This window comes from Procambarus clarkii, chromosome 43 (genome assembly GCF_040958095.1).
Source record: "Procambarus clarkii isolate CNS0578487 chromosome 43, FALCON_Pclarkii_2.0, whole genome shotgun sequence".
NCBI classification, from domain to species: Eukaryota; Metazoa; Arthropoda; class Malacostraca; order Decapoda; family Cambaridae; genus Procambarus; species Procambarus clarkii.
The window spans coordinates 34,953,298-34,975,497 of NC_091192.1; the positions used below are offsets into that span (position 1 = coordinate 34,953,298).

Genomic DNA, 22,200 nt, shown 5'->3' on the forward strand with positions numbered 1-22,200 from the left:
GAGGATACAACTGACGATTTACTATAAAACCAGAAAAACGGCCAGCCTACTCATGAGAAACTCTCCAGACACGAAACAGAACGCTTTAAAAGAGACTAACGTCGTCTATGCCTTCAAATGCCCACTTGGGGACTGTAAGCTCCAAAAAACCCAGTATATAGGCAAGACAACAACATCTCTTTCTAGGCGTTTAACGATGCATAAACAACAGGGCTCCATTAAGGAACATATAATCTCTTCCCATAACCAAACCATCGCCAGAGAAATCCTAGTAAACAACACAGAAATCATCGATAGATACAGCGATAGCAGGCGGCTCGACGTTTGCGAGGCACTACACATCAAGAAGTCAACACCAGCAATCAACAGCCAATTATTGCACAACTATATTCTACCCACCTCAAGACTCCGCTCCAATATAGAAGCATCAAGAAATATGGACCAATAGGCTTTCTACAAACACTTCTATTCAATATCCATTGTTTCGTGTTCTGTCTTGTGTTGATACTTTTAATACCCTATTAATATCCTCTAATGCCACATCATCCTTCCCACCTTACTCAAATGTAATGCCACATCACCCTTCCCACCTCACTCAAATGTAGATATAAAACCAGGGAAACGCAAGTTATAATCAGTTGTGTATTTGTGAAGTCTTTGAAAATGTAATAAGTTTTACGAAACGCGCCCGTGTCGCGTCAGACTAGAAATAAAAATGAATTTTGGAGAAGTGATTTTTGATTTACCTCCAATAGTGAAGCATAATGTACGAAAGATTGAGAAAATTCGTGTTAGAATTATTAATCTTACTTTTTCGGTCATATTTAATAAAATATATATATATATATATATATATATATATATATATATATATATATATATATATATATATATATCACTTACCTAATTTAGCATCGTTGGCAAGTTTGGTGACTACATCATACTGAAACAAGGAAAATATCAGTTAAATAATGGCACAGCTTATAGTGACTGCCGTATACAGAGCTGCTAATACAGTAAACAGAGCTGCCATCGGTTGTTTAAAGCAGTGACTCCTGTCCTTCTCTATCATACGTAGTTTTAAAGCTATGAATAGTGTTTGCTTCCACAACCTGCTCCTTAAGTGCATTCCATTTTCCTACTACTAAAAGAAAACTTTCTAACATCTCTGACTCATCGGAGTTTCCAGCTTCCACCCATGTCCCCTCGTTCTGTTACTATTCCATGGGAACATTTCGTCTATGTCCACTCTGTCAATCCACATAAGTGTTTTGTACACTGCTATCATATCTACCCGTTCCCTCCTTTTGTAGCGTCGTCAGGTTCAGTTCCTTCAGTCGCTCTTCATATCTCATCCCATGCAACTCCGGGACAATTCTTGTTGCAAATTTGTTAACCTTTCCAAGTTTCCTAAAGTGTTTCTTTAGGTGGGGGCTCCATGATGGGGCTAAATACTCGAAGACTGGTCTCATGTAGGCAGTGTAAAGCACTCTGACTTTTCTTAGATTTCTGAATGACTAACTTTTGCTAGTATAGAGTACGCTGCTGTCATTATCCGATTTATATGTGCCGCAAGAGTTAGATTTGATGTCATTCCACTCTCAGGTCTCTTTCTCGAATCGTCACAGGACGCTAGTTTCCCTTCATTGTGTATTAACCTCTTGGTCTCCTGTCACCAAGTCTTATTTCCTCAATTTTACACTTGCTCGTGTTGAACTCCAGTAGCCATTTCTCTGACCATCTCTGCAGCTTGTTCAAGTCCTCTTGGAGGATCCTACAATACTCATCGGTCACAACTCGTCTCATTAACTTCGTGTCATTCGCGAACATCGACCTATAAGACTTGACTCCCGTAGACATGTCGTTCATGTATATTAGAAATAGAACCGATCCATGAGGTACTCCACACGTTACTGTTTGCCAGGCCGACTTCTTGCTCCTGACTGTTACTCTCTGGCTCCGTCCTGTTAAGTAATTCTTTACCCAGGCTAGGGCTATTCCGCTTACTCCCGCCTGCCTTTCAAGTTTGAATAGCAGTCTCCTGTGCGGTAGTGCATTAAAGGCTTTTTGGCAGTTCAGAAATATACAGTCTGACCATTCTTCCCTGTCCTGCCTTATTCTTGTTACTTTATCGTAGAATCCAGGTTTGTTAAGCATGATTTCCCTTCTTTGAATCCATGTTGGTGTTTGTTTGCATACTTAATATTCTCTAAGTCTTAACCTGATTATTCTTTCAAGTACATTACAGGGGATGCTTGTTAATGATACTGGTCTGTAGTTAAGTGCCTCTTCCTTATCTCCTTTTTTAAAAATTGGTACAACATTTACCATCTTCCAGCAATTCGGCAACTTTTCCTTAAGTGATTCATTAAAAATCCTTGCTAGAGGCACGCTGAGGGCCTGCGCTGCCTTTTTTAGTATCCACGGTGATACTTTGTCTGGTCCAACTGCTTCAGTTTCATCCAGTGTTGTCAGCTGTTTCATTACTTCCTATATCTGTTATAGAAGTTGTTGAAGCACACACACACACGCACACAGTTGTGTGTGTGTGTGTGTGTGTGTACTCACCTAGTTGTACTCACCTAGTTGTGTTTGCGGGGGTTGAGCTCTGGCTCTTTGGTCCCGCCTCTCAACCGTCAATCAACAGGTGTACAGATTCCTGAGCCTATCGGGCTCTGTCATATCTACATTTGAAACTGTGTATGGAGTCAGCCTCCACCACATCACTTCCTAATGCATTCCATTTGTCAACCACTCTGACACTAAAAAAGTTCTTTCTAATATCTCTGTGGCTCATTTGGGCACTCAGTTTCCACCTGTGTCCCCTTGTGCGTGTTCCCCTTGTGTTAAATAGACTGTCTTTATCTACCCTATCAATCCCCTTCAGAATCTTGAATGTGGTGATCATGTCCACCCTAACTCTTCTGTCTTCCAGCGAAGTGAGGTTTAATTCCCGTAGTCTCTCCTCGTAGCTCATACCTCTCAGCTCGGGTACTAGTCTGGTGGCAAACCTTTGAACCTTTTCCAGTTTAGTCTTATCCTTGACTAGATATGGACTCCATGCTGGGGCTGCATACTCCAGGATTGGCCTGACATATGTGGTATACAAAGTTCTGAATGATTCTTTACACAAGTTTCTGAATGCTGTTCGTATGTTGGCCAGCCTGGCATATGCCGCTGATGTTATCCGCTTGATATGTGCTGCAGGAGACAGGTCTGGCGTGATATCAACCCCCAAGTCTTTTTCCTTCTCTGACTCCTGAAGAATTTCCTCTCCCAAATGATACCTTGTATCTGGCCTCCTGCTCCCTACACCTATCTTCATTACATTACATTTGGTTGGGTTAAACTCTAACAACCATTTGTTCGACCATTCCTTCAGCTTGTCTAGGTCTTCTTGAAGCCTCAAACAGTCCTCTTCTGTTTTAATCCTTCTCATAATTTTAGCATCGTCCACAAACATTGAGAGAAATGAATCGATACCCTCCGGGAGATCATTTACATATATCAGAAACAAGATAGGACCGAGTACAGAGCCCTGTGGGACTCCACTGGTGACTTCACGCCAATCGGAGGTCTCACCCCTCACCGTAACTCTCTGCTTCCTATTGCTTAGATACTCCCTTATCCACTGGAGCACCTTACCAGCTACTGTGTGTATGTGTGTGCGTGCGTGCGCGCATGTGTGTGTGTGTTTACTATTTGTATTTACTATTTGTATATACAGAATCGAGATATTAGCTCATGGACTCCTTTCTAACCAATCTACTTTTCTTCTACTATGTCTACTACTACTCTCTCTAACACACAGCCCGTAGCAGGTGTCTAACTCCCAGATACATATTTACTGCTAGGTGAACAGTGGCATCAGGATGAAAGAAACCCGCCATACTCGCTGAAAGAGTACGCACGTAGATGTGCTTGCAGGGTTGAGCTAGGCTCTTGGGCCCCCACCTTCTGAACGTTCTTGGAGTAATGCAGTGACTCATTTCTCACGCTTTTATCATACTTAGATTTACAATTGTGAATTGAATTAGCTTTAATGACTTCTACGTCTAACTTATTCCACTTAATGACAACTCTAACACTGAAGAAGTTCTTCCTGGCGTTTGTGACTCATTTGCGTCTCCATGACCGCTCGTCCCGCTGTTGCAAGCTTTGAACACCACCACTCTCTCTACTCTGTGAATTTCCCTTGGAACCTTATATGTAGTTATCGTGTGGGTGGTGGGGCAGACGTGCACTTGAGCTCTAGGCTTGTAGTTATTAATATACAATTTTAAGGTGAGAATGAGGCCGGCTGTTTCACGCTGTAAACAAACTCTACAGTGTGATGTATCCGCATGACAACACATTGTCAAAAGTAGATGTTGCTGGCATGCCCTAAGGTAGACGCATCTCCTGTTACTAACTCTGCCTCACTCAATACTATACTGAACTTATGGTCTAGAGGAACCCTTCCTTCCCTCCCACACACACACACGTGGGAGATCAGCACGGTGAAGCTTACGCTGAGAGCAGGTCCATAACAACTCTTGGCCACAGCAGCTGCCAGCAGACGCAGCTTGACGGAGCTCTGGGGAGAGAGACGCAGGTCTTGTTACTCGCCTCAGTAGCAACATTCTTTTATAGTATAACATAATGTTTAATGTAACCATTGGTGCAGTCCTGCCGGAGCTCGCCGGGGCACCGCTCCAGCACCTCTGTAAGTGGAGGATGGAATGGGGGGAAAGAGAGTATGAGGGGAGAGAGAGGATGAGGGGAGAGAGAGAGAGGATGAGGGGAAAGGGAGATGAAGGCTTGTGGGTGATGGTTGACCGTGGCAGGAAAATATTTGTATTACATCACTAATAAGGTAATAATGTTATGATATTTATTGATTTTTTTAAAGATTTTTTAAAGATTTAAAGATTAAATTGTTATATATTTAAAAGGGTAAACAGGCTGAATTGTAGTGGTAGGAATATGTGCACGTAAGACTTGACGCTGGTCAACACTTCCTATCCATTTATGTCAGACAAACGATATGAGACACACACAAAAAAAATACTACGGGCTCACCATAGCCCGTGCTACTTGGAACTTTTTGTTCCCGGTAGCGAATCTTAAACAACAACAAGAAATGTGGAAGAAAAAAGAGGAAACCTGTTCATACTTAGACTTCAGAGATGATCAACTTGGGTGTAAAGTATGTACAAACATAAGTAATGTAACACTTTTCACTTCTAAGGGTTTAAGACTATCCAGCGAGCGGCGGCAGATGGTACAAGTATCCTATCATGAAGCAGGTCGAAGTACACGCTTGAAGTCTCTCAGGCAACAAATTGTTGATCATAAACTATAGAAAGTTCACACTGCTGCTTTACGTGTTGAAAATGCAGCTAGTGAAGATGCTCTTGGAACATTGTGTGAGGCCATGAAGGCTTCGCATCTGAAGACAACTTGTTCCATTTTCCGTTCTGTACATTATTTAGCTCAGAATGACAGACCAAACTCTGATAACTTTGGCTTACTGGAATTACAAAAGCAAAATGGTGTTGCCATTGGAATAGGACTGCATTCCCGCACTAGTACCACGGAGATAATTTATCAAATGGTCATTAATATGAAAAATAAAATTTGCCAGCATATCAAGCAGATAAATGGTAAAATTTCTGTCCTCATTGATGATGAATCAACAAACCTGAGCATTAAAACAACCTTAATTGTTTACTTGAAATGTGAAAGTGATAAGTAATCCCCATTTCATGTTCTTAGATCTAATTGAACTACCTGACCAGAAAGCAACAACTATATCTTGGCATCTATTGAGTTGTCTGAATTTGATGACTTATATTGGAAAGAGAACCTTGTAGCATGTGTCAGTGATGGGGCAAGTGTCATGCTGGGTGTCAAATCTGGCGTTACAACAATTCTCAAGGAACTTTACCCTGATATAATAATCTGGCATTGTCTTAATCACAGATCACAACTTGCAGTAGGTGATGCAGCTCGTGGAATTAATAATTTTCAAGCATTTTCGGCAGATGGCACCCGGACCAGAGTTGCCTCACACCCCTATAAACACCTCACACCTCACACCTCACACCTCACCCTTTGTGCAAACTCTTGTGACACTTCTCACTGGTTGTATTTGGTGAGCACTAAGTGCTTTAACTTCATAAATTGAAAAATACATGATTGATGTTTTTTTATTTGATAATTATATTTTATGATAATTAGTGAGTACAAACACGAAATACTTAATCGTATGACAAGTACAGAAACAGGTTAGGAAAATGACAGGCTTTTGTGAGGCCCAGCAGAGCTCCCGCACCTATAATATTGGCACTGCCCTCCTGATCGTAACTCCTCTACACCACACCGCCATTAGTTACAGCCGTGTGCATCAGGAACGTCTCCATCCTTACCACTAACTTGTTCTCACAACCGTTAACTATTCCATTCATATCCGAAATACTACTTAAATTACCAGTTTGGAGAGAGTGGCAATCTCTGCCAGGAGCCAATCAGGGCAGTCGATGTCCCAGCAGAACCGGAACCTCTGGAAAAAGTAACCAATTAGTAGATAGACATTCTGAAGACGGACCAATCACACACACACACACACACACACACACACACACACACACACACACACACACACACACACACACACACACACACACACAATGAAGATAGGTGTAGGGAGCAGGAGGCCAGATACAAGGTATCATCTGGGAGAGGAAATTCTTCAGGAGTCAGAGAAGGAAAAAGACTTGGGGGTTGATATCACGCCAGACCTGTCTCCTGCAGCACATATCAAGCGGATAACATCAGCGGCATATGCCAGGCTGGCCAACATACGAACGGCATTCAGAAACTTGTGTAAAGAATCATTCAGAACTTTGTATACCACATATGTCAGGCCAATCCTGGAGTATGCAGCCCCAGCATGGAGTCCATATCTAGTCAAGGATAAGACTAAACTGGAAAAGGTTCAAAGGTTTGCCACCAGACTAGTACCCGAGCTGAGAGGTATGAGCTACGAGGAGAGACTACGGGAATTAAACCTCACTTCGCTGGAAGACAGAAGAGTTAGGGGGGACATGATCACCACATTCAAGATTCTGAAGGGGATTGATAGGGTAGATAAAGACAGTCTATTTAACACAAGGGGAACACGCACAAGGGGACACAGGTGGAAACTGAGTGCCCAAATGAGCCACAGAGATATTAGAAAGAACTTTTTTAGTGTCAGAGTGGTTGACAAATGGAATGCATTAGGGGGTGATGTGGTGGAGGCTGACTCCATACACAGTTTCAAGTGTAGATATGACAGAGCCCGATAGGCTCAGGAATCTGTACACCTGTTGATTGACGGTTGAGAGGCGGGACCAAAGAGCCAGAGCTCAACCCCCGCAAACACAACTAGGTGAGAACTAGGTGAGTACACACACACACACTTAAAGAGAATTAGGTATGTAAACCAACATCATCATGGGTTCAAAGAAGGGAAATCATGCCTAACAAGTCTTCTTAAATTCTATGATTAAGTAACAAGAATACGGCAGGACAGGGAAGGCTGGGCAGACTGCATATTTCTGGATTATCAAAAAGCCTTTGATACAGTACCGCAGAGGAGATTACTATACAAACTTGAGAGGCAGGCAGGAGTAACCGGAAATGCCCTAGCATGGGTAAGAAATTACCTAACAGGCAGGAGCCAGAGAGTAACAGTAAGGGGCAAGAAGTCAGAGTGGCGAACAGAAACGAGTGGAGTACCTCAAGGATCGGTGCTGGGACCCTCTCTCACTCTAATATACGTAAATGACATGTGTACAAAAGTTGAGTCTTAAATGTAAGTGTTTGTAGATGGCGTGGAATTAATGAGACGAGTTGTTACAGATGAGGTTTGAAAGACCCTGCAAGAGGACTTGAACAAGTTTCGGAGATGGTTGGAGAAATGGCTACTGGAGTTCAACGTGTTCAAGTATAAAGTGATGGACATGAGAATAGGGAATAGGAGACCAAAGGGACAGTACACAATGAAGGGAAGCTACCGACCTGTGACTTGGGAAAGCGACCTGGGAGTGGACATAACACCTAATCTAACTCCTGAGGCACACATAAATAGGATAACGACAGCAGCGTACTGTACACTGGCAAAAGTTAAAACATCATTCATGAACCTAAGTAAAGTGACGTTTAGAGCGCTTTACACTGCCAACATGAGACCAATCTTAGAGTATGCCGCACCGTCGTAAAGCCCCCACCTGAAAAAAACACATAAGGAAACAAGAAAAGGTTCAGAAATTTGCGTCGAGGCTTGTCCCAGAATTGAGAGGGATGGTGTATGAAGAGCAACTGAAAGAACTGAACATGACGACATTAGAAAAAAAGAAGGGAGGAGTCATGATAGAGATGTATAAAATACTTAAGGGGATTGATAACGTCGCGATCAGTACAAGATTAATCTTTGTTAATCATCCTTGAAGATTAATTTGGCAACTAGCCTAGGTCAGTCTCTCAGCTTGAGAGAGTTGGCGAAGTTTAGTGTGGTCTGGGCAGCGACTGGAGGAGGTGACTCCTCCCTGGGGGGGGGGGGAGAGGTCAAGGTCACAACCTCTGGCCCCAGGACTTTGCAGGGGGTAAGGTTAAGTCTCTGTTAATGTACTGTTTAATAACGTCATGTTATTTGCCTAAATTAGGATCAAGTCAGCTAGGGAGTGTTCATTTATAACTAATTTGTATTTTAATAAATTTGATTATTCATTTATTCGTGTTTAGTGAGTTCCCTTTCTTGTGCTTCATGATTATGCGGCTCTTCAGATCCCGGGCTGTGGCCGATAACACCTCGGGCTCCCTGCATGTTTCTTTATCGTTTCAATAGATGTTCCCTTGTTCTAGTTCAGTAAGCCACATTTAATAGTAAAGTCATCCCTCCTATTCATAACTGAGGATCCATATTCAGGGGATTATGTCTAATGGGCGATTTCCTGTTTCATCGTCCATTAGAGGGGATTAATCAGGGTGGAGTGATTCAGGTGGTGGTAGTGGAATGTTCTAGAGTTACGGGTAGCTGATCAAGTACAATGCCTTCTTGGTGTAGTACCTAGATTATCAAATACCTAGGTGACAAGATGTTGAACTGGAGAGGATGCAGTAGTAGCTCTAGGGGAACTATAGAAGAGTTAACTAAGGGCGGGATAATGGACAAAAGAGCCATTTTCCTAGTCCCCGTTAAATGAAAAAGGTCAACGACTCTCCTGGAACGACCCAAGCATGGCACAACCTCCTAATGTTTGGCAACATATGTCTAGCCACCCCTGCAAGGAGAGACAAAACCTTAGCTGCCTCAGTCATCAAAGCCATAAATGATTTCCCAGGGAGGACAACCAGGTGCACCTTCCCACTCGCGCGAGAAACACCCACGGCAGGAAGAGCAACAGTGGCGTATCTGTGACATCGAAAATCAGAACAAGTCACTATGAAAATAGAAGAAGGAACCCTATAGGCACAATAAGAGTCATCACCAGTGAGGACTCAGTTGTTGAGAGATGCCGCAACAGTTCAAGCCCTAAGGGACAAACACCCACCCAGGGCTCCACGTGAGGACGAGATTCTACCAGTTGGGTTACTGGAACAGAACCTCTCTGGGTGGCCGAATCTGTGGTTCATAAAGCAGCCTTGATCTTCCCAACAGGATCAGCAGGTGGGTTTACAGGACTAAAACCCAATCATATCAAACAAATGCTGAACCCTGCACTGGGTGATATTGCACAGGGCCTCCTGGTGGAACTAACTAGATTCACCAACATATGTCCAGCTGGCAACATACCAGACCCCATAAGACCTTTCTTTTTCGGAGCATCTCTCTGTGCTCTAAGGAAAAAGAATGTAGGGATCAGATAATAACTGTGGGCAATTCCTTCCAGCGTCTCGTCGCAAAGGCTGCTGCGAGAACAGTTAGCGAGGGAGCGGAAAACATGATAAAGCCAAAACCTCTTGGGTTCGGCATTCCACAAGGGTGCAAGGCGGCAGCTCATGCAACTCGAGCTTTCGTCATTAACATCTCAGACGGAAAGGCCCTGATCAAACTAGAATTAAAAAATGCCTTCAATTTAGTGTGGAGGGATGCTGTACTCCGTGCGGTTCATAGTCATTTCCCTTCCCTCTACCATTTTGTACATTCATGCTACAGTATGGATCTTAAGCTACTTTTTGGCGAATATGAAATTGACTCGCGAGAAGGCGTCCAACAGGGTGACCCCCTTGCTCCTCTCCTTTTCTGCTTAGTCATCAAACAAGTCGCAGAATTCCTGTCCAGCGAGCTCAACATCTGGTTCTTGGATGATGGTACCCTAGCTGGTTCCCAAGACTCCCTCCTGGGGGACATCAGAACAATCCAGGAGCAAGGTGCAAATTTAGGCCTCACCCTGAACTCTTTTTTTTTTTTTTAAGTGTGAAATAATATGTTCCAAACAGGGGGTATCGGAGAGAATAGGATGTTCTGCCAAATATCCATATAACCAAACCCGAAGACAGCACACTCCTAGGAGCCCCCCTGGGGGTTGAAGGTCATCGATGATGTCCTTGATACGAAAATCGCTGACCTTAAGAGGATGGTCACTTAAACCACCACCATCAAAAGCCCACAAGCAGTCCAGCTGGGATGGCCCCATTGTAGACCAAGTTGCTGCAGAGTGTCTGGGTGCTGCAACAACACAACACGACATTGCTCGCCTCACAGCAGTAGCAGCACCACATGCAGGGGATTTCTTGTTAGCAACCCCAATGTCGGCAACTGGCACGCGTCTCACACCACACGCCCTCCGCCTTGCTGCCCCAATCCACATCAAATATAGGTGTATTTGCGGCGAGGTGGAGGCCGACAGATACGGCCACCTTTCGACTGTCCCCCATTGCTTCCGAAACACTTGGCATTTGGCATAAGAGTGCCACACAAGTTTTTTTTTTAAGGAACTGGGTTCTAGGCTAATTAAAACAACAAGAGACTCTAGAGCTTCCAGCTTCCATTTCCAATGCCTCAGTGTGGCGATACAGAGGAGAAATGCACACTGCATTCAGGGTTCCTGTCTGCCATCTGAGGAGCTATATATATATATATATATATAGGATGTATATATATATATATATATATATATATATATATATATATATATATATGTATATATATATATATATATATATATATATATATATATATATATATATATATATATATATATAAACAAGAACAAAAAACTCACCATTATTAAGCGTTGGTGTTAAGTCCTTCGATCTGAAATATTAGAGAAAACAGTTGTTATGATGATCTAAATGTAAGCCATTAACATACATATAAACACAATGTACATGTTTCCCAGTGATGGTTCTTCCAACACACCAAGTGTTTATATATTAACTTCTCTCATATATCTACAACTTTGTTCCCAAACCCAGTTTATTTTCTGAATCAAAACTTGTCCAACTGTTCCGTGTTCCATTTTGTATATATTTAAAACCTATTTAAATTCCCTTTGTGGTACTTTTCATTCCCTTGGATAGTTACGTCATCCCGTTACTCTTCACCTGTCCGGAGAGTGTTGACTAAACTTCCATAGTCTCTTAGTGAGGGAGCGTCCTAATGCCCAGGGTAAACTGTGTCACCTTGGCGGGCAGTGAGTCACAACAACCTGGCTGAACATTATACACCCAGGCCATACTCATCTGACATTAAGGGAAGTGACGACGTTTCGGCCCGTGTTGGGTCATTATCAAGTGGCGTTACTGTGCAGGATGAACCGAAACGTCTTCAATTTTTTATTTTCAAATTTGAGGGTAGGGTGTCTTGTTATCTTTCTGTGGATTTTCAAATGAACTTGTGTCTACTGGGCAATCTGGTTACCAAAATTAACTGTTTAATATGTTTAATCAATGTGTAATAGTCAACAAAATAAAATCCGGTCCATCAACCGTGAAGAGCTCAGCCCCCAGGGTACTGTGCTTGCTCCAAGACTTTTTCTCATCCTCATATTGGACATAGACAAGGACACAGCCTGTCCTAGTCTGTACTGTACCATCCATTGCAGATGACCCTAGGATTTTTATGAGAGTAGACAACACAGAGGACACGGCAAACTTCCAATCAGATGTAGATCAGGTCTTTCTATGGGCTACAGAAAATAATATGGTGTTTAACGAAGATAAGTTCCAGCTCATGCGCTATGGAAAAAAACGAAAATATAAAAACGGAAACCACGTACAAAACTCAGGCAAATCATAACATAGAACGAAAAGGCAATGCAAAGGATCTGGGCGTACTCATGTCGGAAGACCTTACCTTTAAAGAACACAATAAAGTAGCCGTCACAACTGCAAGAAAAATGACAGGATGGATAACAAGAACTTTTCACACTAGAGATGCTATACCGATGATGATACTTTTCAAGACGCTTGTGCTATCTAGAGTGGAGTACTGCTGCACAATGACAGCCCCTTTCAAAGCTGGAGAAATTACTGACCTGGAGAGCGTGCAGAGATCCTTTACTGCTAAAATTCACTCAGTAAAACATCTAAACTATTGGGACCGACTAAAAGGCCTAAATCTGTGTTCTCTTGAGCGCAGGCGTGAGAGATACATAATAATTTACATGTGAAAAACAGTAGAGGGGCTGCTCCCAAAACTGCACACAGAAATAACATCACATGAGACCAGAAGGCATGGCAGGATGTGCAGAATACTCCCGTTGAAAAGCAGAGGTGCAACAGGTACTCTGAGAGAACTCTATCAACATCAGAGGCCCGAGACTGTTCAACACGCTTCCACTACACATCAGGGGCATAACTCGCCGACCCCTCACAGTGTTCAAGAGAGAACTAGATAAACACCTCCAAAGGATACCTGATCAACCAGGCTGTGATTCGTACGTCAGGCTGCGAGCAGCCGCGTCCAACAGCCTGGTTGACCAATCCAGCATCAAGGAGGCCTGATCGACGACCGGGCCGCAAGGTCGCTAAGCCTCGAAACCATCTCAAGGTAATCTAAACGGGGTCTAACATTGACAAGATGAAGCTGAAGCCCAACATTAGTTGTCCTACGAGTTTCCAAGGAAGCGTGTTCAATCCCATTCCATGACCCCACTATTTGATCAGCTTCAGTTGTCTCGTGACTAAGACGTCTTATAATGTATCCCAGTGTGTCATTTGTCGTATTTCCACTCTTTAAACTTTGATTGTTGTGGACAGTAATCCACGCCTTAGTAATCGTGAATCTACAAAGTCGAACTTCTACATGGGTACCATCGAACAAGAAGGTCTTAGTCGACATGAACTTGAAACCGGCCATATACTGCAGGTATGTTGACGACATTTTTACACAGGTACCTGATGTTAGACATCTGCAGGAGCTGAAGGAGGCATTTGAGCGGAATTCTGTGTTGCGTTTCACTTACGAGATGGAGAAGGATGGGAAGCTGCTCTTTCTAGATGTAATGGTCATGAAAAAAAGCGGAGGTTTCCACACTGCAGTCTACACTAAGGAAACAAACATAGGAATGTGCCTCAATGCCAACAGTGACTGCCCAGACAGGTACAAGAGGAGTGTTGTTAACGCTTACGTCGACCGTGCTCTCAGCCACAGCTCAGGATGGAAGCAAGTCGATGAAGAACTCTGTAGGATAAGGCAGGTCCAAGTCAACAACGGCTTCTCCAATGGTTTCGTTGAAGACATCATGAGAAGGAAGGTGAAACGCCATGCAACCTCTGAAGAGACAACTAACACAACACCTATACCCTCTATTAGACTATTTTACATGAACTTCTTTTACACAGCTTATAAAACGGAGGAAAGGGTCCTGAAAGATATTGTTAATAGGAACGTTATCCCTACAGACAAAAATCAGAAGATACAATTGACGATTTACTATAAAACCAAAAAAACGGCCAACCTACTCATGAGAAACTCTCCAGACACAAAGCAGAACGCTTTAAAGAGACCAACGTCGTCTATGCCTTCAAATGCCCACTAGGGGACTGTAAGCCTCAAAGAACTCAGTATATAGGCAAGACAACAACATCTCTTTCCAGGCGATTAACGATGCATAAGCAACAGGGCTCTATTAAGGAACATATAATCTCTTCCCACAACCAGACCATCACCAGAGAAGTCTTAACAAACAACACAGAAATCATCGATAGATACAGCGATAGCAGGCGGCTTGACATCTGCGAGGCACTACACATCAAGAAGTCAACACCAGCAATCAACAGCCAATTAATGCACAACAGTATTCTACCCACTTCAAGACTCCGCACCAATTTAGAAGCATCAAGAAATGTGCGCCAATAGGCCCTTTGCAGTTACGTCCATTCTTCCCTTTAATTTATCCAATTTATACCCAATGCACCGTGTTCTGTCTTGTGTTGAAAGTTTTGTTCACCTCATCCAAAACTGTTGCAACATATCACCTCACCCATATGCGGGTATATAAGATAAAAGCTGTTTAAATAATAGCATAGTAAAACTTTGTTTAGTGTTTGCAGTTCAAGTGTCGTGTCAGACTAAAAATAAAAATGAATTTTGGAGAATTGATTTTTCAATTACCATCGACAGTGAAAACATAAAAAATATTGAGAAAATTCGTATTAGAATTATTAATCTTACTTTTTCGATCATATTTAATAACATATGTTTACAAGAAAGACTGCTACCAAAAAATACTATTATATATTAATGCACAACATTATTATTATATATATATATATATATATATATATATATATATATATATATATATATATATATATATATATATATATTAATATATTATAATGTCGTACTTAATAGCCAGAACACACTTCTCGGCCTACTATGCTAGGCCCGATTTGCCTAATAGGCCGAGTGATTTTCTTTATTTTCAATAAATTGTTTCCAATTAGTTATTTTAATTATTAATATATTACCTTAACATAAATTATTGATTTAATAATGTTATTTTAGGTTAGGTTAAGATAGGTTAGGTTAGGTAGGGTTGGTTAGGTTTGGTCATATATCTACGTTAGTTTTAACTCAAATTTAAAAAAAAATTAACTCATACATAACGAAATGGATAGCTTTATCATTTCATAAGAAAAACATATTGAAAAATATATAGATTCAAGAATAATTGGCGTATTAGGCAAATCGAGCCTTGCATAGTAGGCCGAGTACGACGTTCTGGCTACTAGGTACAACATATATATATATATATATGGTACAACAGTTTTGGGTGAGGTGAACAAACTTGTGACAAACACAAGACAAAACACGAAACTCTGGGTATTAATTGGATATGAGAACATAAGAATGGAAGTAACTGCAAAGGGCCTATTGGCCCATACTTTCTCTTGATGCTTCTATATTGGTAAGGAGTCTTGAAGTGGGTCGAATATAGTTGTGCATTAATTGGCTGTTGATTGCTGGTGATGACTTTTTGATGTGTAGTGCCTCGCAGATGTCAAGCCGCCTGCTATCGCTGTATCTATCGATGATTTCTGTGTTGCTTGTTAAGATTTCTCTGGTGATGGTCTGGTTGTGAGAAGAGATTATGTGTTCCTTGATGGAGCCCTTTTGTTTACGCATTGTTAATCGCCTTGAAAGAGACGTTGTTGTCTTGCCTATATACTGAGTTCTTTAAGGCTTAGTCCCCAAGTGGGCATTTGAAGGCATAGACGACGTTGGTTTCCTTTAAGGCGTTCTGCTTGGTGTCTGGAGAGTTTTTCATGAGTAGGTTGGCCGTTTATTTGGTTTTATAGTAAATCGTCAATTGTATTTTCTGATTTTTGTCTGTAGAGATAACGTATCCTATCAACGTTCCTAAACAATATCTTTCAGGACCCTTTCCTCCGTTTTATGAGCTGTGGAAAAGAAGTTCTTGTAAAATAGTCTAATAGGGGGTACATGTGTTAGTTGACTTCAGAGGTTGCATGGCGTTTCACCTTTCTTTTTATGATGTCTTCAACAAAACCCTACAGAGTTCCTCATCGACTTGCTTCCATCCTGAACTGTGGCTGAGAGCATGGTCGACCTAAGTGTTGACAACACTCCTCTTGTACCTGTCTGGGCAGTCACTGTTGGCATTGAGGCACATCTCTATGTTTGTTTCCTTAGTGTAGACTGCAGTGTGGAAGCCTCCTGCAGTGTGAAACAACAATGGTTCGAATTGATATATATTTTGTAAACAAGATCACTAGGACACTGGTTAAAAGATACAGGACACAGAAGGGTGCCAAGGGAGGGGGCCATATAAGGGTGCCAGGGAGGGGCCCATAGGAGGGTGCCAGGGAGAGCCACGAACATTACCAGTGTGGCGGCCGGCAGTATCCATCAGGGCCACAAATCAGGTTAGGGTGGAGCAATCCTGGGGATGTTAGTCAGTAAGTGAGTTAGTGTTTTGGTGGCGTCTTTATTCTTGTCTCGCACGCTGCTCCCCACCAAGTACCTGGCACCTTGGCCCTCTCCCGGCACCTGGCCCTCTCCCGGCACCTGGCCCTCTCCCGGCACCTGGCCCTCTCCCGGCACCTGGCCCTCTCCCGGCACCTGGCCCTCTCCCGGCACCTGGCCCTCTCCCGGCACCTGGCCCTCTCCCGGCACCTGGCCCTCTCCCGGCACCTGGCCCTCTCCCGGCACCTGGCCCTCTCCCGGCACCTGGCCCTCTCCCGGCACCTGGCCCTCTCCCGGCACCTTGGCCCTCTCCCGGCACCTGGCCCTCTCCCGGCACCTGGCCCTCTCCCGGCACCTGGCCCTCTCCCGGCACCTGGCCCTCTCCCGGCACCTGGCCCTCTCCCGGCACTTGGCCCTCTCCCGGCACCTGGCCCTCTCCCGGCACCTGGCCTTCTCCCGGCACCTGGCCCTCTCCCTGCACCTGGCCCTCTCCCGGCACCTGGCCCTCTCCCGGCACCTGGCACCTTGGCCCTCTCCCGGCACCTGGCACCTTGGCCCTCTCCCGGCACCTGGCACCTTGGCCCTCTCCCGGCACCTGGCACCTTGGCCCTCTCCCGGCACCTGGCACCTTGGCCCTCTCCCGGCACCTGGCACCTTGGCCCTCTCCCGGCACCTGGCACCTTGGCCCTCTCCCGGCACCTGGCCCTCTCCCGGTACCTGGCACCTTGGCCCTCTCCCGGCACCTGGCACCTTGGCCCTCTCCCGGCACCTGGCACCTTGGCCCTCTCCCGGCACCTGGCCCTCTCCCGGTACCTGGCCCTCTCCCGGCACATTGGCCCTCTCCCGGTACCTGGCCCTCTCCCGGCACATTGGCCCTCTCCCGGCACCTGGCCCTCTCCCGGCACCTGGCCCTCTCCCGGTACCTGGCCCTCTCCCGGCACCTGGCCCTCTCCCGGCACCTGGCCCTCTCCCGGCACCTGGTCCTCTCCCAGCACCTGGCCCTCTCTGAGTACCTGGCCCTCTCCCAGTACCTGGCCCTCTCCCGGCACCTGGCACCTTGGCCCTCTCCCGGTACCTGGCCCTCTCCCGGCACCTGGCCCTCTCCCGGCACCTGGCCCTCTCCCAGCACCTGGCCCTCTCTCAGTACCTGGCCCTCTCCCAGTACCTGGCCCTCTCCCGGCACCTGGCACCTTGGCCCTCTCCCGGTACCTGGCCCTCTCCCGGCACCTGGCCCTCTCCCGGCACCTGGTGCTCTCCCAGCACCTGGCCCTCTCTCAGTACCTGGCCCTCTCCCAGTACCTGGCCCTCTCCCGGCACCTGGCACCTTGGCCCTCTCCCGGTACCTGGCCCTCTCCCGGCACCTGGCCCTCTCCCGGCACCTGGCCCTCTCCCGGCACCTGGTCCTCTCCCAGCACCTGGCCCTCTCTGAGTACCTGGCCCTCTCCCAGTACCTGGCCCTCTCCCGGCACCTGGCACCTTGGCCCTCTCCCGGTACCTGGCCCTCTCCCGGCACCTGGCCCTCTCCCGGCACCTGGCCCTCTCCCCCAGGTGTACGCCTCAACACCTGCCCCAACACCACCACCACACCCGGGTCCTCTGGTGGCACCACAGCCTGTGTCTGTTGAACGCTCCACGCTACGAGGTCGTTCGCTATCAACAACCTCGTAGAGCTTTCGCAGCTCATAAACTGTTACACAAGTGTAAATGTGATTGAGGAAAGATGTACAGGTTTCGAAGGTGGAGACATAAATGCTTGATGAATGGTGGGCGTGACGAGGGGCAGTGAGGTGCGTTGGTGTGCCGGGCTCATGATGTATGCAGGGCGAGGGTTGCCCCTTGTTAACGGTATCGAGTCACCGTTGTTGTTGTGTTCCACAACAGGAGGATGGGCAGCAGGGGGACCTAGAGATAAAGCTCGCTCATGCACGCGCAAATAGCCCCACTATTTGGCCTGCACGAGCGCAAAAAAGCAGGTGTGATTGTACAAGCAATCATACCTGCTTTTAAAGTTATGAATGGAGTTTGCCTCTACAACCTGCTCCTTTAGTTAATTCCGTTTTTTTCACTACCCTTACGCTAAAAGAAAACTTTCTAACATCTCTATGACACAACTAAGTCTCAAGCTTCTATCCGTGTTCCCCTTGTTCTATTGGTATTCATTTTGAGAATATTTCCTCTTTTTCCACTCTGTCAATCCCCCAAGTATTTTAAACGTCTGTATCATGTCACCTCTCTATCTCCTCCTTTTTACTGTCGTCAGGTTTAGTTTCTTCAGTCTCTCTTCATACCTCATCCATCGCAACTCTGGGAAGAGTCACGTTGCTAACTTCTGCATCCTTTTAAGCTTCCTCGTGTATTTTTTTTATATGAGGGTTCCATGACGGGGCGGGATACTATACAACTGGCTTCCTGGCATCACAGAGGCAGTATACAGGGATCTATGAGCCTCCTTATTTATATCACCTTGCACTTGCTGGTGTTGAGCTCAAGCAGCTATTTCTCTGATCAGGTCTGCACCTTAAAAGTTACCTTGGTGTGTGTGTATGCGTGCGTGTGAATGAGAGAGAGAGAGAGAGAGAGAGAGAGAGAGAGAGAGAGAGAGAGAGAGAGAGAGAGAGAGAGAGAGAGAGAGATGGATGTGTGAGAGGAAGAGAAGTGTGTGAGAGAGAAATATATATATCTATGTAGTGTAGTAGATATGATAGTAGTAGTAGATACGATAGAGAAAAAAAACAGGTCAAGTGTAAGTACATTAGACAATCGAAGGTTAGAAAAGTGGGGGTCCAGGAGCTAATCCTCCCTACGCTCAGCAACATTAAGCAAACACATACAGATATGTACACATACACAGGCAGTTGAAGTGCGGAGGTGTATACACCAGCACACACACACACACATGGCTCAGGGGGGGGGGGGGGTTATCTCCTTAAACAACTGTCAAACCTGCCACGATATATCGCACTGGTAGATTATGTAACCTAACCACACATTGCCAAGTAATAGAAGTGTCGCTCAGGTTCCTTGTCTGATCGACGCGCTCACAATACTTGCCGCTGTCTCTACTAGTAGATTTTACATTTATTATTATTATTATTATTATTATTATTATTATTATTATTCTTGGAGCCCATTGTCGGGGTAAAGTGATTAGATCTAGACACCAACCTCCCCCCCTCCCGCCCTCGCTCAGAGCACCTGGATAGTTATTTAGATATTTGAGATGATCTGAAAGCATATTACAGTTCCAATAATAGTCTACTTGTAAACAGACAAAATGAGCCTTTATCCTAATCAGAGAATATTCTTATGTTATCACTGTATCGCATTACATATCCAGGGTTTAAATTATAAAAATGTATATGGTAAATTCGTTTTCTGTAAAAAGGCCCGAAGCAAACATTTTCTGTAATCTCAAATTCTCCTGGGATACTCAAACAGTTTTAGAATGTCCCCCACCACCACCCCTCCTCCTCCAGCACAACAGTCAGGTGTGTACTGGTAGTACCACTGTGTCCTGGACCCGAACGCTGTCCACTCAGCCACCAGGCCACATCAGCCACGGGTGCTTATGTGTGTGTGTGGCGGGGGGGGGGGGGGGGGGGTGGAGGAGATGTGTGTACTCACCTATTTGTGCTTGCGGGGGTTGAGCTCTGGCTCTTTGGTCCCGCCTCTCAACTGTCAATCAACAGGTGTACAGGTTCCTGAGCCTACTGGGCTCTATCATATCTACATTTGAAACTGTGTATGGAGTCGGCCTCCACCACATCACTTCCTAATGCATTCCATTTACTAACATCTCTGACACTGAAAAAATTCTTTCTAACGTCACTGTGGCTCATCTGGGTACTAAGTTTCCACCTGTGCCCCCTTGTTCGTGTCCCACCCGTGCTGAAGAGTTTGTCTTTGTCCACCCTGTCAATTCCCCTGATAATTTTGTAGGTGGATATCATGTCTCCCCTAACTCTTCTGTTTTCCAGGGATGTGAGGTTCAGCTCCTTTAGCCTTTCCTCGTAGCTCAGTCCTCTCAGTTCCGGGACGAGCCTGGTGGCATACCGCTGAATCTTCTCTAACTTTATCTTGTGTTTAACTAGGTATGGACTCCAGACTGGAGCTGCATATTCCAGGATTGTTCTGACATAAGTGGTATACAGGGTCCTGTACGATTCCTTACATAAGTTTCTAAAGACAGTTCTTATGTTGACCAGTCCAGCATATGCCCTGATGATATCCTTTTGAACTGGGCCTCTGAGGAGAGGAGAGGTGTGATATCAACCCCCAGATCTTTCTTTCTATTTGACTCTTGCAGGATTTCTCCTCCCAGATGGTACCTTGTGTTCAACCTCCTGCTCCCTTCGCCTAATTTCATTACCATACACTTTCCTGAGTTGAACTTTAGCAGCCATTTTCTAGACCATTCATCCAGTTTGTCCAGGTCATACTGTAGTCTCTTGTGTGTGTGCGTACGCGTGCGTGCAGTACACATCACGCAAGCCAGCACAAAGGAGCTTGGTATAAGTCATTCTCCAGCGCGAGGCATTGTGGGTTATAGCAGGGGCGGGTTGACCCATGTCGGAGCAAGGGGCGGGTTGACCCATGTCGGAGCAAGGGGCGGGTTGACCCATGTCGGAGCAAGGGGCGGGTTGACCCATGTCGGAGCAAGGGGCGGGTTGACCCATGTCGGAGCAAGGGGCGGGTTGACCCATGTCGGAGCAAGGGGCGGGTTGACCCATGTCGGAGCAAGGGGCGGGTTGACCCATGTCGGAGCAAGGGGCGGGTTGACCCATGTCGGAGCAAGGGGCGGGTTGACCCATGTCGGAGCAAGGTCAAAATCGAGATCCAGAGTTGGAGCCCCACTCAGCCTGCCCCCACACCCACGCTCCCTGTTTCTTACACACTGATATACACTCACCACCTGTGTATACACTCACCACCTGTGTATACACTCACCACCTGTGTATACACTCACCACCTGTGTATCACACAAAGCAGCCGCTACAATACCCTACTGGTTAAACATATTTTTAGGAGTCAACAAATGGTCCAGAGGCTGGCCCAGGGAGCTGGAGCCCATCCCCCCCCCCCACACACACACACACAGGTGAGCACAAAAGTTTAGCCGCCACAATACCTTTCAGAAATGCAATCATTGTTCAAATGAAATCAACAATATCGAGGAAATTCCGTTTGAATGTAAATGACCTCGAGAAAGCTCAACAGCTATTCAAAGCTTAAAGCTCTTCTTATATAAAAGACTTTTGTTACACCGAGGAGTCGGAGACCCCGTGGCTCCTGGTGGCAGGCTTAGAACTCTCCCTTTCTAGACCTTAAATTAACCTACTAGTTATCCCCCGGAACACGATTCATCAGTTGGTTTACAACCAGGTCCCAATCCTTGCTGGACGGGCAGGTGTGAAGAGCGACAGACTGGCTCCCAGTCAATCATTCCTGGTCAGGACCCCAAGTAAACTAGATTGAATTGTAATCAGTTCAATAATGCTTTATCAAAACTCATGTATGTAATTACAGATATAAGTTTAATTAAATGAAAATGGGGAATAGCATTACTTGTACTTCAATCCCCTCATCAAGGTGACTGATTCCGGCTTTACAGCTAGTGCCCTTTGACAGGAACAAGAAGAGGAAGCAAGAATTAATCTTGGTACATCAGTTACTTGGGTGTTGGAAGCTAGCCTCTCACGAGGATAATTTGGTGTCTACCTCCCAGGTATACCTGGTGGACTAGGCCTACTGTACAATAAGATAAGGAACCTCCTCAATTTATATACTAATATATG

At 45.2% G+C, this 22,200-nt stretch overlaps 2 protein-coding genes across 8 annotated transcripts in view; both read right to left on the bottom strand.

Moving 5' to 3' along the window:
* Positions 1-22,200, bottom strand: part of LOC123755953 (COMM domain-containing protein 4) — a 209,806-nt gene that overhangs the window by 17,863 nt on the left and 169,743 nt on the right. For 5 of the 7 annotated variants that reach the window (XM_069300245.1, XM_069300247.1, XM_069300246.1 and 2 more), the window contains 4 exons: positions 11,253-11,284; positions 6,473-6,544; positions 4,511-4,576; positions 904-943 (listed from right to left, as the gene is read on the bottom strand). In XM_069300245.1, the coding sequence (XP_069156346.1) occupies positions 904-943; positions 4,511-4,576; positions 6,473-6,544; positions 11,253-11,255 (181 nt within the window). In that variant the 5' untranslated portion in view covers positions 11,256-11,284. The remainder of the gene's footprint in view (positions 1-903; positions 944-4,510; positions 4,577-6,472; positions 6,545-11,252; positions 11,285-22,200) is intronic. The other 2 variants (XM_069300250.1, XM_069300251.1) reach the window with 1 other exon arrangement.
* Positions 16,367-17,275, bottom strand: LOC123755687 (uncharacterized). The gene has a single exon (XM_045738415.2). The coding sequence runs from the start codon at positions 17,273-17,275 to the stop codon at positions 16,367-16,369; it is 909 nt and encodes a 302-aa protein (XP_045594371.2).